This window comes from Ursus americanus, chromosome 10, assembly GCF_024610735.1.
Source record: "Ursus americanus isolate L20-20 chromosome 10, mUrsAme1.1.p, whole genome shotgun sequence".
NCBI lineage: Eukaryota > Metazoa > Chordata > Mammalia > Carnivora > Ursidae > Ursus > Ursus americanus.
In genome coordinates, this window is record NC_142136.1 from 64287456 (window position 1) to 64306151 (window position 18696).

The 18696-nt window shown below is 39.7% G+C and overlaps 1 protein-coding gene across 9 annotated transcripts in view; it reads right to left on the reverse strand.

Annotated features, from left to right (window-relative positions):
* The window catches only part of NBEA (neurobeachin), a 662067-nt gene that overhangs the window by 112895 nt on the left and 530476 nt on the right, over positions 1–18696 (reverse strand). For all 9 annotated transcript variants that reach the window (XM_087865187.1, XM_045796974.2, XM_045796975.2 and 6 more), the window contains 2 exons: positions 3766–3883; positions 3077–3179 (listed from right to left, as the gene is read on the reverse strand). In XM_087865187.1, coding sequence (XP_087721313.1) covers positions 3077–3179; positions 3766–3883 — 221 coding nt within the window. The remainder of the gene's footprint in view (positions 1–3076; positions 3180–3765; positions 3884–18696) is intronic.

An 18696-nucleotide genomic window follows, 5' to 3' on the forward strand; every position in this document is an offset into this window, starting at 1 on the left:
ATTTATGAACCAGGAAGCAGGTTCTAGTCAGACCCCAGATTTGCTGGCATCTTGATCTTAGATTTACTAGCCTCCAGAACTTCAAGACATTAGTTTTTGTTGTTTGTAAGCCAAAAATAAGTAAACAAATAAATAAATCAAGGAAATAATGCTTATAAACTAAAGCAAATTATAGTCCCCAGCACAGGGGATGTCCTCAGTAAATGATAGCTATGGATACTAGTTAATTAAAGAGGCATTCATTAGGCTATGCTGGCATAATTTAATGGATATATTCCTTTTGTTCTAAAAGAACAAAGCAACAATCTGATTTGTAATGTGATCTCTTTGGTGGGCTTGCCCAAGAAGTGGCTTAAATGATATGCAAATTCAATTATTCTAGCAGTACACCTGCCTTTGAATTTGGTAAATTTTTTTTTTGTTTAAGAATCTTATGGATTTAGCTTAGTGTAAATTCCCTAGAGTTTGATAAGCTCTCCTTAAACTGATAAAACCCAGTGTCAAGAAAACAAAGCAGAGAATGAAGCCCTTGGTGATTCTACCATGATACTCTCAGCTGGAAGGCTTCCACTGGTAGGATCCAGACATGGTTCCCTTCTCTTTGACAAACCTCTAAACATAACAGGACCTTACATGCCACACACACATGTGTTTATGGGAGCCTGTGCATAGATCTATTTTCCTGCCCTCCTACCCACCTCCCTACTTATCTGTATCTGTGCATGCGTGTTGCACGTATATATAGAGCATATATGTCTTTATAGGTTACAAAATGTTTGCACTTTATGATCTCACAACATTCATAAAAGATCTCTTTTCAAAGATACTGTCTCCATTTTACAGCAGATGAAAGTGTCATTCCTCTTGCCCAGTGTTCTTCATTCTTTCCACTAATATGCATTGAGTTCCTACTAAGTACCAGGTTCTGTTACCATTACCCAGCCAGTAAGTGGCCAGTCTCAGCCTAGATTCAATGTTTCTCCTACCCCCATCTGCTGCTTCCAAGGCTATATATCACAGGAAATACATAAAGGTGGACTTCTGAGAATAGCATTAGGAAACTAGGAATGAGATGAGCCTTTGTGGGGGGGAAACAAAGGACTAGAGGGTTTTAAGATAAAATGGTTGTTTGAAGCAATAGCAAACCCCAAACTATTAAACATCTATTTTGTTTCCAGTTTTACTATCAAGAAGGATAATCTTCCAACACCCAAAGGGACACCAAAGGTGGTTAAAAGGGAAATAATACTCATAATAGATAAGGGAGAGAGTAAAAGAGCTTCTGGTTGTTTTAAATGCACCCGGGTCCAGACAAGTCCAAAAGTACTGAAGGAACTTATACACGTCATTGAGAAGCCCTTATTGGTAATCTCTGAAGAATCATGATCATTGAGAAAGATGTCAGGAGGCAGAAGATCATTTTTAAAAAAGGAAAAAGTGAAACCTATTTGTTAGTTCTTAATGTCAATTCCTGGGAAAACTCTTGCATTGACGATTAAACAAACAGTTTGTAAGCACTTGGGAAAGGAAGCAGTGATTACATGAGTCAGCTTTGATTCAGTAAGAACAAGTCTTGCAAAACTAACCTCATTTTCTTTTTCTTTTTTTTGATAGATTAAATGTATTTTTCCTTTGACCTGTGTTCTACAGAAGTACTTCTTCATTATCCACTAATGTCTTAGTTTAATCTTGTCATTCTACTAGTAAATAGCCTGAGCATGTTCATACATGTCAGTGAACTGGTCTTACACCGTAAGCTTAACACGAGAGCTGATACACCGCGACGCAAGCTAACTCCAGCTGAGCAGCACCTAAAAAGCACCTCGGCAATTAGGCACTGTGCTAGGTGCTGTAGACGACAAGATAAAAAAGACACAGTCCCTGTCTTTTAAATGTCGGTAGCCTATTTAAGGGAAGACGGACAAAGATTAGCTTTTCTTTCCCTCCACGCGGAGCTCTGCAATAATGCCCACGGACACAGCGGGCCATGTAGAAGACACTGTTCTTTGTCTGTCCAAAGCTGGTTTCTTTCTTTCTTGCCACCAGAAAACCTATTTTGTCCAAGTAGGAGGTGGCAAGGAGCTCAGAGGTCTTGTTTACCCTGAGTTTTACGAGAGGATGATTGGCCTAAGCCAGTAAACTCACTCCGCTTTGGCAGTGACTGTTCCAAGCACAGGAAGGTGACCCCATTCAGGCCAAAGGGACTTGAGATAAAGACTGCGGGAGGCATCTGACAAATATACTCTTTCCTAAAAATGTAGAACCTCGAGGAGAAATCCTTTGTGTCTTTTTCCCACCTAATGCAGTTGGTGAAACTGTGGTGTCTGGAGCACTAGTGGTGATTTTGTGAACGTGAGGTCAACTGAGGGTCTGATATCAGTGAACTTCTGAGGCAGTACTGGCAACTCCTTAACTCCAGGCGTTTATAGAATAAGACTCAACGGCAAAACACCCTTTTGTTTAAGCCACTTTTAGACAGGTATTCTGCTACTTGGAGCCAGAAGCTGACTAACTGAATTGAGTGATACCCATAATTACTGACAGTGCCATCTATTAGATCAGTATCTTTCAATAAAGTCAGATTTCAAATGATATTTTAAAATAATAGGATGAAAGATTTAGGAAATGGTTAAAACCACGTCATCATTCATGACTATTAATCTCAATAAATTCTAAGAGTTTTATCATTTTCATGAAGAAGCATCTATACATACCATTTACAAATACAACTTATATGTGACTATACAGCAATTAATCACAAATATCATGAGGCTTTAGGTATGTTTTTTTGTAAGATCTTAAGCAAAAAAGTCTTAATTATATGTTAGCTATGATATGCAATCAATTTTTTTATTTCTTCATTTACATATGTGTTACAGAAAACTATACACAAACCATTCTGTCATTCTTAAAATAGCTGTTTTCATAACCTCTTTCCCTACAAATGGCTTGCAGAGAAAGAAAATTCCTTGGTTCTCAAAATAATTATAATGATATAACCTTATTTATACTTCTGTCATATTGAGATTAAAATATGTTAACGAACCATAGATAATGTGTAATATGATATAATTACCTGGCTTGTGGCAAACCATAGCTGGTCCCTACTCCAACCCGAGGCAAGCTATAGACAACTTTTTTTACTGTTGCTTGATCAGGGAAATTAAACATAACCGAGGCTGTGGTAAGGAGAAAAAACACGATTTAGAAAACCACAGGAGAGCTAACCATCAATTTTAGAAATCATTTTCAAGTGCCTATCATGATTTATTTGTAAAGGTAATGAATCTTCACGGAAAATCAGCTTTCTGTATAACTTTTTTTTTAGAACAAAGTAATCAAATTAAACATTAAAAAATAATCATTTTTATTTTGTTGAAAAAAATTTTTATAATAGTTTTTATTATATTATGTTAGTCACGATACAGTCCATCCCTAGTTTTTGATGTAAAGTTCCATGATTCATTGTTTGCGTATAACAGGGCTCCAGGCAATACGTGCCCTCCTTACTACCCATCACCAGCCTATCCCATTCCCCCACTCCCCTCCCCTCTGAAGCCCTCAGTTTGTTTCCCAGAGTCTATAACTTTATCCATGAGAAATCTAGGATGAACATTTTCAAACAAATTAATTCTTATTTTTGTTTTAGTGAGGGCATATCAAAGAGAGAAATACAGCAGGGGAAAATGAAGATTATCACACCATGCAAATAAATAACAACCAAACAGGAGCACATTTCCTTTCCAAATATTTAAGGGGCCTTACTTCGGTTTGCCATAAATACTTCCAAAGCAGTGTTTTGCAGAAGATAACGTCTTGAAAATACAGCTCGTATCTCGCTGAACATCCATTTTCCATGAAGTCCTTCAGTGTACGCAAGAACCTAAAATAAATAGTTTAAAGGGAAGTGTCAATCAGTGAAGACTTAGTCTGACAATATCTTAGACAGTGTGCTGTATAAAAGTCAGTAAAGTAGGGATTATCTTCTTGAATTCATGATAGATCACAACATTTGATTCTGTATATAGTATTTGCAAAATTTCTACCTTTCTAAATTTTCTTTGTTGCCTCATGAAGAAATGAAGGAACAGAAAAATTGTATGTTCTAAATGACCCTGTAACTTAAAACAGAAAATATATTATAGTTTTTGGGTCTTGTATATAATTAGCTGGACAAAGTAACCTGACATATGCTGTTGGTTCTTTTCCAACATTCCTTTTCTTTCTTCTTCCTTGCTTAACGGAAGCCCAGTTAGCCCCAGTGTCCGTGTGGTCAACACCAGGCAATGGATCATGATTGGTCTAAGGCAGGGGTAACAAATATTTTTGGTAAAAAGACAAATAGCAAATATTCTTAGACTTTAAAGGCCACAAGGTCCCTATCACAACTACTCAACTTTGCCATTATAGAGTGAAAGCAGTCATAGACAATGTATAAATGAGGGTGTGGCTGTGTTCCAATAAAACTTTATTTATAACAACAGGGGTGGCCTGAATTCTGTCCTGGGGCCAATCTGGCTGATCCATAAGCCAATCATAGCGAAGATAGTCCTTGCTTTCTCAAATTCCCTTGAAACTAGGGGTGAGGACATTTGACCGAGGACTGGCTAATGAGACGAAAACCAGAGCCAGTGGGGGATGTATCAGCTGATAAAATGAGGTATTCATAGCTGGCACACTCCTTTTTCCTTCTTTCTTGAGTGGAGGTGTAATGGCAGAAACTGTAACAGCAACTGTATAACCATGAGAGGAAGGCCAAGGGACTTGCAGAGAGGTTGGCCCGAATACTGAGTTAGTGAAAGAATCTCAGCAGCCACCATATCTGCACTTCGTGCTCCATGGTACCGGTAAGTCCATACTTGATCAAGGCATGCAGGCAAATGCACGACAAGTGCATCCCCTCCTGATACGCCAATGCACATCAACAATACAAGACACATTTCTACTTGCATTAATATACTCTATATAACCTACTACATTTATACTTGCTTTGTTGAAATCAAAACTGGTTGAATTCTACATGCATGATATTCCTTAAGCTTTGCAAACAAGTTATGAATTCCCTTTTCACATTTCTTTTCTCTAGGAAAAAAATACGATCCTTTAGTCTTGTATATTTTGAAAATTCCATTTTCTAACTCCTTAATTCAGTTTTTGTCTTTCCCTAGATGCTAGAAAGTTTTTGGAGGCAGTCAGACATCTATTTAAATCCTGAGACGTTTTGGAGCCAGTCAGACTCCTATTGCAATCTTGGCTCTGCTACGTAGCAGTTATAGGACCTTGGAAAAATTATTTAACGCCATCTGATTTTCATCATCTGAAAAACAGTGATAATAATACTACTACTGGTTCGTCTAAGCAGAGACAAGAACCTTAAGTGCATGGCCTTAGTTATTATTTAAGTCCTGTTTATAAGTTTATATGTCTTCACTGTTGAGCATAAAGCAACAACTGTTGTTTTGACTTCTAAATGTAAAACTATACATTTCACAAAAGGGTTACACTGCCTTGCCACAATTTATTTTCAATAAATTCTTAGTTTGGTGCAATGTTCTCCAGACTTGAATTTCACAGACTAGTATAATTTTTTTTTAATGGAAAGAGTACTGATAGAAGACTGATAACTTTTTTGTCAAGTAGGGAAAATTTTAAGACAAATAAAACAGCCAAAACAACAAAAACAATCCTCCACATGACCATTACTTCGCTAAAAAATATAACTATTGAGGTCATTTGAAAACCCAAACAGTACAATGAGTATCCTCTCAGAAACCTTTTCATGAAAGCTGTGTTGGCACCCTTCTAGGAAAGCCGGTGTGCCAGGAGGATGGAGACAGAAAGAGACAGACACACAGACACACACACACACAGACACACCCCTCACTCACGTGTTTACTTATTTCTCTTTGGGAATGATGTGATGCATCTTTGGTCAAGTATTCCTTCCGTTAGTTTACTTCTGGCAGGCAGGTAGTTCACAAACACACAGGAGTTAGTCTGACTCCTTAAGTGCTCCCTGTAAGACGGTCTCACCAACTTTGCCGGTTATTACTTCACGGTTTTCCAGCCCCAAGTTCACCCTTAACTGCTTGTTCTGTGAAAATGAATCCGTACCCTTTATTTCTGCTTTGCTAGCGGGCGTGATGTTAAGCTTTGTCCGGACAGGACACTGAGGAGACACCACATGCGGGAGGAAGGGTTCTCCTTCCTGGTGCTGGTGAGCTCACTCTGCGGCTTCCTGAGGAACCTGGGGCTGCTGCAGGGCGGCCCCCGCAGGGTGTGATGGCCAACAGCACCCCGTGATGGGAAGGCTTCTCCAGGACTTCGCCCTGCCCCAGGCAGTTTTGTAGCAGAGTGCCTCTGGTGAGAACCCCTCCTTTCAATGACTCCCTAGGGGGTAGATTTCTGGACCTTTCTAGAGGATAGAACTCCAGCAAGTACCCCCAGCAGAGCACCAGAGTGACTTCTCCACCCTTCAGTGAGCTACACCCCAGCCTTCCCCAGGGGGGCCTGGGGGGGTCTTCCCTGGGTTCAGTGACAGCTCTAAGGGTGGGGGCTCTCCTTTCCAATACTCTTTTTATAATCCTTAGAATTCTTTTTGCTTCTTACTAACCATTCCCTGTTACTCTAATCTCCTGGTATAATTTATGTTATAATTATTCATATTACACTTTCCCTGTTTAAGTTGCTATGTGGTTTTTCTCTCCCAATGGATCTGGACTGATAGACAAACTCAATCAATTCTCCCTCCAGCTGGGGCCACAACACTCCTTAGGAGCCCTCAGGAGCAAGAAAAAAAGGAAACTGAGATAATCAGAGGAAGTCAGCAAAGCCTAGAGGCAAGGAGTAAAAGGAGGGAGAATAAAACTAAACGAAAATTATTTTGCTAGTAGGTAGTAGTACACAGCTCAGGAAGCAAATTCCAAAAGACAGAGCCAAAGGTACAAAGCTATTTTGGGCAAGGGCAGAATCATCTGAATAAGTGTACAGCCCTTACCAATGGGGCTGTGGGAAGGAAAATCAGTTATATATGTAACTACTTACAACTTTATTTAAAAAAAATCTTCCTAATTACTTTACGGTAACCTATGTTATATTTAAGCTTTTGAAATCCTTAACGACAGGCTGATAAAAGATAATGCCCTAAACTGGTTATAATTCCCTGCCAGGAAATCCACTAGAGCCTAGAGTCCTCTTCTTTTTTTTATAACAAACCACCTCCCGCTTTCCCTTCTTCTCATTCCCTTCAAAATTGCATATGCAATAAAACTCTCCTAAAATATTTTATTTCAACATTTTTTATATCTCCTCTTGTGAGGGGATGCCTTTCCTGGCACCCAGCGCAGAATCACCAGAACTAACCTCTACTGTCTCTTCTATTGTATCACTTTATTTTAATTCTGTGCATGGCACTTATTTACTTTCTTGTTTCTTTTTTCTCTGTCCTCCCCCAGTGAGGTGAACGTTTTCTGAGAACGGGACCCTGTCTGTCGCATTTGCTGCTCACTACGCAGTGCCTAAAACAGTGCCTGGTGTATATGTGCTCCATACACAATTGTTTGTTGAATAAATCACTACCAGAATTGAACAGAGAGAATACATATGGGGAAGGCTACAAAGAAATCTTACAACGTGTGGGCATTTCCGACTCCTTGGCTGGATTAGAGAAAGCTTTCTAGTTTGGCCCTCAGACGTCTCATGTTTGCTATCTTAGCGGAGCCCACCAGACATCTCTCCCGACTTTAGATTTAATTAAGTCCTGAAAAAACGAAATAGGGTAACTGGTTTCTCTTCTGTGGTAGTCTAATTTTCAACCCTTGGCGAACTCTAGACTCAGTTACACCCCACCCTGAAAGACCATGCCCCCTCACAAAAAGGAGCCCTTCATGCTAGAGGGGTTAGAGAAGGTCTTTGGGCTACAGTATTTTGACTTTTATAGTCCGACATCTCTCACTTAGAAAGAAAAATGTATACTGAGGCGGGTCACAGAATATCATTCGGCACCCCTCTTGAGCATCAGTTTTATTTCTGGTAAGTAACTGAACATTTTTTTTAGTGAAAGTCATACAGACAGGATGGAAAATAAAATGTAAGCAATGATGAACTGCTGAGATAAAACACTGGCATTCAGGTAAGTTCTGGGATCGCCATGGGTGCCTTAGACTACACCACGATCTCCTTTACTCTCCCCTGCTCGTGGGCAACGAGAAAGCCCCCCCACTCAGCGGGGGGTACCCTAGTGGGACTTGACAACACCTGCTGGGCGGTCCGCGGAGGCCGCCGTAGAAGGTCGTGAGGCTGGAGGCACAATGACCCGTTACGATACAACTTCAGGCAAGTGATGAGGGGCTTAATCGATTTGTATGTATTTCAGAAATGTAAAGTAATATCATTTATAGTTGGTTAAATATTGAGTTTATGGCATGTTTCTATAAAAACCTGGGCCTCAAGCCCGGGTCTGAAATATGACCTGATACTCTAAAACTGACTGTATTTGATTTATACTTTTACTAGTTACATGAAGTTCCGTAAGTTTCCGAACCTGCCACAGCAACTCTGGAAGTCCGTTCCTCACCTACACCACCCCTGCTTTTCTGCACCACGGATGTACTTTCATCTATGTTTGAGGTTTGCGGCTTTTGTTCTCTTCCTTAAGTCAACCTTCCTATATCATCTGGCCGGTCCCTGCCTACTTCTCCAAATTATTTAATATACTACGAAACCCAATCAACAAAGGCTAACTACCGCAATTCAGTTTTGTTTTCTGAAAATCGAATAAAAATTTTTAGGACATCATGTAAGTCATAAACGAGAATACGAAAGCATCTCGATCCCAAATCTTAGGGAACTTTGTGATTTTCTTAAGTGACCCCTGAACTGTTTTGAGCCACCTGCTTACAATCCAAAAGAAGTGAAGGGAGAAAGAGTTCACGCTGGCCTCATACCCTGAGGTCTGCTCCTCTCACTTATGAACTGAAGCACTCAGGAAGCAATATAAAACAAATGTAATAGAGACCCCTTGTAAGCCATCTCACCCAAATGTGTGCTTAACACAGATTATTTGATGATCCTGTTGAAGAAAAATCGGCTTGCTGTGCACGCATGTGTATCAGACATGTATATGTTGTCAGAAACACGTATAGGGCTGTCAAACCAGTTTTATCTTTTTTTCCCCTTTTTAAGTCAGCAATATCGTGCAACCTAAAAACGTACTTGTTTAGTGATATCTTTGCTGATCTCAAATCATCGAACACATCTGTTAGAACAAGTATTACAAATACTTTCTTTTTTCAATATGCAAGATCTGAATTTTGCTGTAGGTTGTATTTTCTGTTAAGAATTGATGAAAACGTCGTGGAAGGCTGGATAGACATGCCCTTTTCAGTGTTCATGAGGTCGTCATATCTACCCGACTGGTGCTTGCAGCTTAATTAAAGGGGTTTAGTACAATGTAAAGTTACAAGTCCCCATTACTTTAATAATTCCATATACGTGTTCAGTGATTTGGGATATAACAAATATATTCAAGAGGGAATAGTTCAAAAGTAATTTCAGGTTTACATTCATACGTGATGGTGCATGTTCTTTTCCCATCTGCCAGCTGAACAGAGAGAATTCTAAGGCCTGGAAGGAAAGCCGCACCCCAAGATGGAGGAAGCTTGGTTTCCACAACGACCCTGTGCAAGATCATCTCTGACTGCTGACTGCTGTGGTGGCACAAGGGTGAGGATGTAGGGAGCAGCAGAGACAGCGAGACGGCTGACACTCTCCCCTCTGTTCCCCCCACATTGTCTTTGTGATGCTATTTCCTCGCTAAAGGCATGGAGAAGTATGAGCTATGTAAGAAATAATTAGACGTGCGTGCAAGGACTGACAGAGAAACACAACGGAACAGCCTCTTCTGAACGGGCAATGCACTAGCTTTCCAAGAGATAAGTTAGGCACACATAATTTAACAGAATAAATGTCCGGATCCTCAGATTTTTTTTTTTAAAGATTTTATTTATTTATTTGAGAGAGAGAGTGAGTGAGAGGAGAGAGAGAGAGAGAGAGCACAAGCGGGGGAAGGGAGAGGGAGAAGCAGACTCCCCACAGGGAGCAGGGAGACTGACAGGACCCCAGGACCCTGGGATCATGACCTGAGCTGAAGGCACTTAACCCCCTGAGCCACCCAGATGCCCTCAGATCCTCAACTTCTTAAAATCTATCTGGCTAAGACTGAACTTCCGAGGGAAGCACAGGTCCTCTTACTCATATCTTTTTCCCATTGCCCTTTTCCTATTAAAAAAAAAAAATGGGGGGGAGGAGGCTCTCTATGGTGTATTGCCTGGGGTATGAGGTCTGTTGAGGAGGGAGGAGCCTCGAATAATGGACAAGTCAAAATAGTGACAGAGTTGTTAAAAAGCGGATGTCCTCAATGACTAGATTACAAAAAAATCCATTTGCGAATCACATGGTTTCTTAAGTCACTTTGAAAGACTGAAGTTGGATCTGAGCTGACAATGGAGAGATAATTAAAAATAATTTTTGATTATAGATCACTGATTTTTAGCATACAACTTAGAAGTGGTACAAAAAACTGTTAACACTACTATAATAAAACTTCAATATCCTATTGATTTATGCAAACAAGATTTTTCAACATATCTACAAAAAAGAAAGCTAGGAGGAGCTGTAATATTGATCCTTGTATTGTCCTAGCAATATTCATATGTGGATATATTAACCATTCATCTCATTAAGATATTAATTTCCAATAGCATTTTTTTGTGTTTAATAATTATTTTTCAAAGTTCATATTTATGTTGTGTGATTGTAAGCTGACGTCATTTATAATAATAATTATTCCTGAATAAAAGTGCTAAATACTTAAAATTTTACAGTCTTAGGAATTAAAAAAATTAAAACTTTAATTCATAAATGTATATACTTTTTGCAGATTAGTATAATATAGTGGGCAATAAAAGACTTTCAAGAATAAAATATCTTTTTTTTTTTTAAGACTTTATTTATTTATTTGACAGAGACAGCCAGCGAGAGAGGGAACACGAGCAGGGGAGTGGGAGAGGAAGAAGCAGGCTCCTAGCGGAGGAGCCTGATGTGGGGCTCGATCCCAGAACGCCGGGATCACGCCCTGAGCCAAAGGCAGACACTTAACGACTGTGCCACCCAGGTGCCCCAAGAATAAAATATCTTAGATAAATTTTAGGGAGGGAATCAAATGGAAACATGAGTTCAAAGAGAAAGAGGAATTACATAAAATGTCCATTTGAAAAAAGATTATTTGTGTATTTTAACCAACTGAGCCATGCAGGCGCCCCTTATTATTCATGTGTTTTAAAATGGGTGATGACAGTAATCAAATCCCTATTCTATTGGGTATATTTGATTCTATTGAATCCTTCTGAAAAGTGACTGTGTGAACCAGACTAACCATCTTGTAGAAATCGCCCAGGATGACCTTTCTGTCACCTGAAACCTTCTTGAGCAGAGCCCCCCACCCACATTCTTTCCTTTTGTTTAACCCACCCTTAAGTACACTCTTGGGGGCATAGCATTCTTGATCTGCACTGGAGACCCGACTGGACACACACACCTATTCTTAAAGATTCTCCTCCTGGGTGGTCCCTCACCATGTACTCCCAGCCTCTAGGGCTATAAAATCAGGCCTTAAAAGGGCTGTGGGGTTGCGGAAGCTCTCTACTCCTCTCCTAGCAGCCCTACCTCTCCGTAGGTTTCCTCAATCAACCATTTCTCATCACGCTGGACTTGTTGGCCTTTTTCTTCAGTCTTATGGCTTCTTTGGCCTTTGGAAGTCACTTAGCATCTATCTCCCTTTCATGGAACAGTGATATAATTTTTTTTGCTTTAAAATATCAGTATTTGGAACATGAGGTTATTATATCTTTAAAAATGTTTGAACTTATGAAAAAATTTAGATGTAAACTTAAAAAAGAACAGGTGTTTTTTAATATTGAGCTAGAGTTGACACACAATATTAGGTGGTATATAGTTTTATGAAATTTTTTTTACAGAATAGATAAAAAAAAAAAGTTAGGGGACAATTGTGATAGACCAGCCCCACACAATAAAGAAACCCTCAAAGAGCTGATGGAAGAGTCACTTTAGCCTCTCCTCCAATGAATAATGAATACAATCATCGGAATAAAACTGTCAAGGGCAGCCACCGTAATCAGTAAAATCTAACGCAGACTGAAACACTGATGATGGAATCAAATCTTTCTGTAAATTTTTTCCTGATGAAAATAAATAATTTGGTGATACAAAGTTGAAGATGGGGCAAACTAAATGGCTTAACTTTGAAGTAAGCAAAAATGCTGAAGAAATGAAGCTGGCAAAATGAGGGTTTACAGAAAATATACTCTCAATGAAAATGAAATAATAGATACTATTCCTGCCATATGTCTGAGGTTAAATATTCATAAACACAGATATTATCGGTATGTGGATTAAAACTGCAAGACTACAACGTCCTCCAACTGGGGGAAATTTAGGCAGCCCATCCACAGACAGCTTTTTATTTAATAACCTTGCTTTTTGCTGTAATTCATCAATGTACATATCTGCCTGTCCTAGATTTAAAGTCACCCTAGGACCTGCGTCTAGCCTGCGTCTCTTACTCACTAGATGTGAGACCTCGGGTGTGTTAGTTACTTTTCAATTCTTTAGTTTACTTGTCTTTTTTTTTTTTAAATTTTTTTTATTATATTATGTTAGTCACCATACAGTACATCCCTGGTTTTTGATGTAAAGTTTGATGACTCATTAGTTTCATATAACACCCAGTGCACCATGCAATACGTGCCCTCCTTACTACCCATCACCAGTCTATCCCATTCCCCCACCCCCCTCCCCTCTGAAGCCTTCAGTTTGTTTCTCAGAGTCCATAGTCTCTCATGCTTCATTCCCCCTTCTGATTACCCCCCTTCCTTTATCCCTTTCTTCTCCTACCGATCTTCCTAGTTCTTATGTTCCATAGATGAGAGAAATCATATGATAATAGTCTTTCTCTGCTTGACTTATTTCACTTAGCATTATCTCCTCCAGTGCCGTCCATGTTGCAGCAAATGTTGAGAAATCGTTCTTTTTGATAGCTAGTTTACTTATCTTAAGATTTGGGGAAAGAATAATACCTTACCGCACAGGGTGATCGTGAGGCCTGACTGGAATAACTCCTCTTAAAAATGCTTAATACAGTGCCCGGCACACAGGAAGTGCTAAACAAATGATAACTTACAACTATAATTATTGCCCAACAGACAGACACACTCAGACACACACACAACATTGCCAGCAAGGGAGGAGAAAAGCTGGACCACAGCGAACAAACTTACTAAGCGAACAGTCACAGCTATTGTTTCCTTAGTGGCAGTTTGCATTCTAGAAATTCTCCAAACTCACAGTGCTAAGCTCTAATGAGAAAGCCCAACTGTTTGGGACATGAAGCTACCACGCCCTGTCGGTAGTGACAATTCTGAGGAGGCTTCTTCCTATCCTCTCTTCCTGTCTGTGAGTCGGCCAGCTCTTTTCTACCAAGCCTGTCCTCATGACTTATCAATTTTATTTACTTTCAGGGACGTTCATTTAGCAAAGATTTATCGATTGACCTCTACGAGCTGATGGCGAGCAAGAGGGGCAGAATCCTTCACCGCACCTAGTTCACGGTCTGCTGGAGAATCACAAACACTGGACACAGGGGGAAGAAGAGCATCTCGAGCAGAAGGAACAACGTGTATGCAAATATGGTGCTTTGGGGAATGGGTCCAGGCTGTCTGGAACATATATTGTAAAGAGGAGAGACGTGCAAAGTAAAATTAGAATAATGAACGGTGGGCGGGGAACCAGGACATGGGGAAATACTAGGTAATTCATGTTAGAGTTGAACTTGCAGTCTGAGAGAAACACTCTGAGAGCCCCTATGTTAAACAAAGAGCTGAGATGATCCAATTTGCACCTGAAATCACTGCTGCGGCTACAGGGTAGACATGGTCCCGATTATCTATGGGAATGCTATTTTATAGTCACTGGTAGACAACCGTGAACTCTGTCAGAAAGAGTATTGTTTGTACCTCCCCAATAGTATCTCACGCCATGTCAAATACTTTTAAATTTCCTTATTTTATTACATATATCCCGTAAACAGTTGGAGACTTCTTGAGGGTAGAGACTGGGTGCTATTCTCTTTGTATTCCTTACAGAACCTGCACATGGAAGGAACTCAATCAATTTTTGTTGAAGAAAATATCGAAAATTCAATTTACGAACTTCGAGTTGCAGCTGGAGTCCTCTGTGTCTACTTCACCTTCAAATGCATACTCTCGAAATTGTGGTAAAATTCTCAAAATTAATAAATGATATTGACAAGGTTGCTTAATTTTTGTCCTACACATGACTGTCCCCATGTGTAACTATTATATATTTGGCTGTGTTTCCTCATTTTCTCAAATTTGGCAAACTCTAAAATCTTCTATTTGTCCCTCTGCTGTTATTTAACAAAAGGGAAGAATGGAGTAGAGGGAGGGAGAACTCTACAACATTGAAAAGAAGCTTATTTCCGGTTTCTAGAATTTACTTTCATTTACATACTGGATATGTTAACTTCCCCTGTATTATTCTGCATGGTGGCAAGTTTTAAACTAGTTATATATACATATATATATATATATATATATATATATATATGTATATATATATATAAAATTCTCCTGCTTTTACCTTTATTTTCTTCTATGTGAGCTCATTTGGGTTTCTGAATTACAGGTTTCTCTTTGAACCTTTTTGGTAATAGGGTCTGATTTGTGGCTACTATGAATTGCTAGCACAAACTGTTTTCCCTTTTTGCAAATATTTCATATTCAAGTTCTAGGTGCAGTCAGAAATGATAGAAGATTAGATTGGGCATTTGCAGTAATTGTTGCAATAGTGAAATCATTCTTAACTTGCGGAGTGGACATAAAGGAGAATTGCTTTTGACTGGAGATCTAATTATGCTACGAGAGAAATCTTTTAACAAATTAAAACAATTTTATTAAAAAATTTTTTTATCATCATGGAGCTTATATATATAAATCTTATATACTTATGGTACACAGTAAGCATTTAATAAGTGTTAACTACTATTAATAGTAGTAAAAAAAATCCCATATTTAGCTACAATGTGCATTATGCCTGGTTCTTAAATCCTAACCACCCTGAACACTTTTCAGCTCCCAAAGGTACCATGTTCTGTCATGCTTCTGTATCCTTGTACATGCCGTTTCTTCTGCCTGGGAGGTGTCTCCCTATTTAGTTCTTCTAATTAACTCCTAGTAATGACTGAGCTGGAAGAGCCTGCTGCTCCCTCTGAGAACCCTGTACCCATCTAGGACACCTACTAGACCACTACTACAACTGTTGGCTTCCTTGTTGGTGTCTCTTGCTAACCTGTGAGCTCACTGAAGGCAAAAACTCTCAGTGCATCTCTGTATTTTTCATACTTAGCACAGAGCCCAGCACACATCAGTAATTTAACAGTAGTAATTAATTATAAATGCCTCTGTTGATTCATGTTTAGTAACACACATGTGCAGGAAAGTTATAATTTATATGGCTTATATTAATTAAAAAGCAGTCATGTTAAGATAATCCAGAGCTGATTCCCAATTCATTATGTATTGGACAGGACATGGAAGGTACCCCCTCCTGAAAAGTTCCCTTTTACCATCTTAATTACGTATGATCCCACAACTCTGGCCATGGTGGATTGAACTAGGATGGACACCTAATATAAAAGTAATGATCTAAGTAGGACAGCCACAGCTAGTGGCTGTGAGAATCCTGTCTGTCCATCAGAACCAGGCTTTCACGAATGTTGACTGGCTGACACCATCAGATAATCCCTCTTAATGATGTGAATGTGAGATATTCAGAGACAATTCTAACAGGAAGGTGAGAAGAAGCCAGAAGACAGAGAAGGCAGCAATCACCAGAAATCATAAGCAGCAGGAATTCTGAAGCAGAAGCCAAGACCGAAAGAGAAGCGTCTAGTGGTGTAACCATCTCTCGAACCAGACACATCTGGTACCACTTTGCTCTCCTGGCCCCAGCTCCACTGGTCTTCCCTCAATCTCTTATCTGTACCATGTTGTTTCCTGTCACAGGGCCAATGCACATGTTCTTTCTTCTCTGGAAATATCTTCCCTCCCCTATTTGCTCATTTCATTTCTACTCATTCTTGAGCTTTCTTTACTCTCTGTTTTCTCAACTGCTCTCTCTTGCTAGGTTAACCTCCCCACCCACCCGTATCACATACTCTCACAGCACCATCTATGAGAGAAGTTCTCCTTACAGCACTTAACCACAAATTTGCAAATTTATTACAGATTTTATTAATGCAATCTCCTCTACTCTTTGACCATTTGTTTCTGCCCATTACTGTATCTCTACTGCTTGGCACAGTGTCTGTTACATCGTAGAAACTCAACAAATAACCTGTTGAATGACTGAATTAAAGGTATATTTAAAAGTCAGTCTGTAGGAGCAACAATATGAGTAAAAATGGAGAGTAACTGGCGCTGTAATGTTAATGGATGTCCATGGTTGAAGGGACATTAAAAAACTGGGTCATGGAACTTGGATGAAATTCCAGTTTCTCAGAAGGCCTGATGAGAATTTACCACTTGAACGTTACCATATTTTCCTAAAATAAACTGTAGTCGACACTATTGCTTCCCCACTTGGAATCTACTCCTGCTTCCCCCATCCTCCACTTCCCTGATTAACAGAACTCCGATTGTGTTCTACTGACTTCTCTTCCATGCACTTCTGAGTCAGGACATACTGACCCCGGGCCAGTCCCAGGGGTAGATCAATTTTGTACAAGTGTCCCCACAATTAAGAGGAAACCAGTGGAAGAGATACTCTCTCCGTCCTGTGAACATTCCTCGGCTTATGCTGATTTGGGGAAATGTTCAAGCTACACTGCTATCAACGCGAGAACTAGGACAAACCCAGGATGACAGAACGGAGATGGGGAATGGGTCTGGGTTCTTGAAAACATATAGAAGTGGCTGAATCAATCAACCCTGGAGACCAGTGTAATTCAGGACTTGCTATTTTGTGATGCATGCACACCCATCCATACAGATAAAGCTATTTGAGTTAGGGTATGTATTACCTGCAGCTGGACGTTTTCTGATCCAAACTCTTATTGCCTGATGCAACCTTCATGTCTGTTTTATCTGAAGAAGGAAGAAGCTTAATACCACACACACGCGCGCGCGCACACACACACACACACACACACACACACACACACAACTAGAAATTCTGTACAGTCTGCTCAAGTGTCTGTAATCCAAACAGTTCCAAAAAATATACTAAAATTTTTAAAAATATGCAAACATTAAACATTTCCATACTTTGTGTATGCTCTGGAATAGCTTTCCTTCCTTGTCTGCCTGATAAAGTCCTACTTTGTATTAAAAGCTGACTGCTCAAAAAAACATCTCCTCAAAAGACATCTAACTTTCATCATGTGTCTGTCAGGCAGGTACCAGGCTCATCAGGGACAGGAAAGACAATATGAATGTGAATTATTTTTCAAGTTTTAAAGACTTCTTTTTCAGTGATAATTAGCAACTGAAAGCTATTTTCGTAAAATACAAGTGCAGTTTATAAATATGTTTTCCCTTGAAAACCTGAGTCCTCTTGGGCACTCATAGGTGCATCCTTGGGGTTTATGAGAATTTGTTTTTCTTTTTCAGAGCTGAAGCTCTTCTAGAATCATGGTCTCTCAAAGAGCAGCTATAGGATGAAGCCCAATCCTTCCGTAGGGAATCTGCATTCGGGAAGTCCCACGTGGGGGTTATTTTCACGTGTATCTGCCCACCACAGTATTAGTGTTACCCTTGACACATTTCCTCACACAACCAGTACGTGCCAAAAAGTACATAGTTTGCTAGCACTTAGTCTGGTGGACTATGAAATTTTTTTATAAATCTGTATGCCAAACTGGAGTAGAAAGTACTTGGATTTTTGAGGATGACAGAAAGACTGAAGTCTGACGTAACCACTTCCGAGCTGTGTTCACTTGAGAACATTCCTTAATGTAACCGAGACACAGTTTCCACTCACATAAAATAAGAATGATCATATCCACTTCACTGGGTTGTTGTATTAAGGTAAATAACATATAGAGTGTCTAGTGGAGAGGTCGGTACAAAGGTAGTGCCACATATATGCGCCGAACAAATGAACTCCCAATTCTTCCCCACCAGAACCTTCGTGAAACTCCCAGTCCGGAGTGATGAGAACCAGTCCCTGCTGTGGTCTTGGCCCGGGTCCTTCTCCAGTGTCCATTATCCTCTTATCCAAACTCTGCTTGCATCTCACAGCTGCTCAGCTAAATCTGGCTGTTTCCAAGAATTGGTTCTAATATACCACTTACTGGATGGCTTTGAGTGCTCTGTTTGCCATGTTTGAAGTTTACTCTTTAAAAAAAAAAATCTTACTGCTTCAGCTAGAGACATTTCAGCACCTGAATTTCCTGTGGTACTTTTAGTCCTACTCTCGGTTTTCTATATTACAGGAAAATTAACAGCTCTTCAAGAAACGCAACTCAACCTAAACGTAAGCAGCTCGGGAAACACCACTTGTTTGTACCTGAATGTCTTTCACACAAATATTTGTGATTGG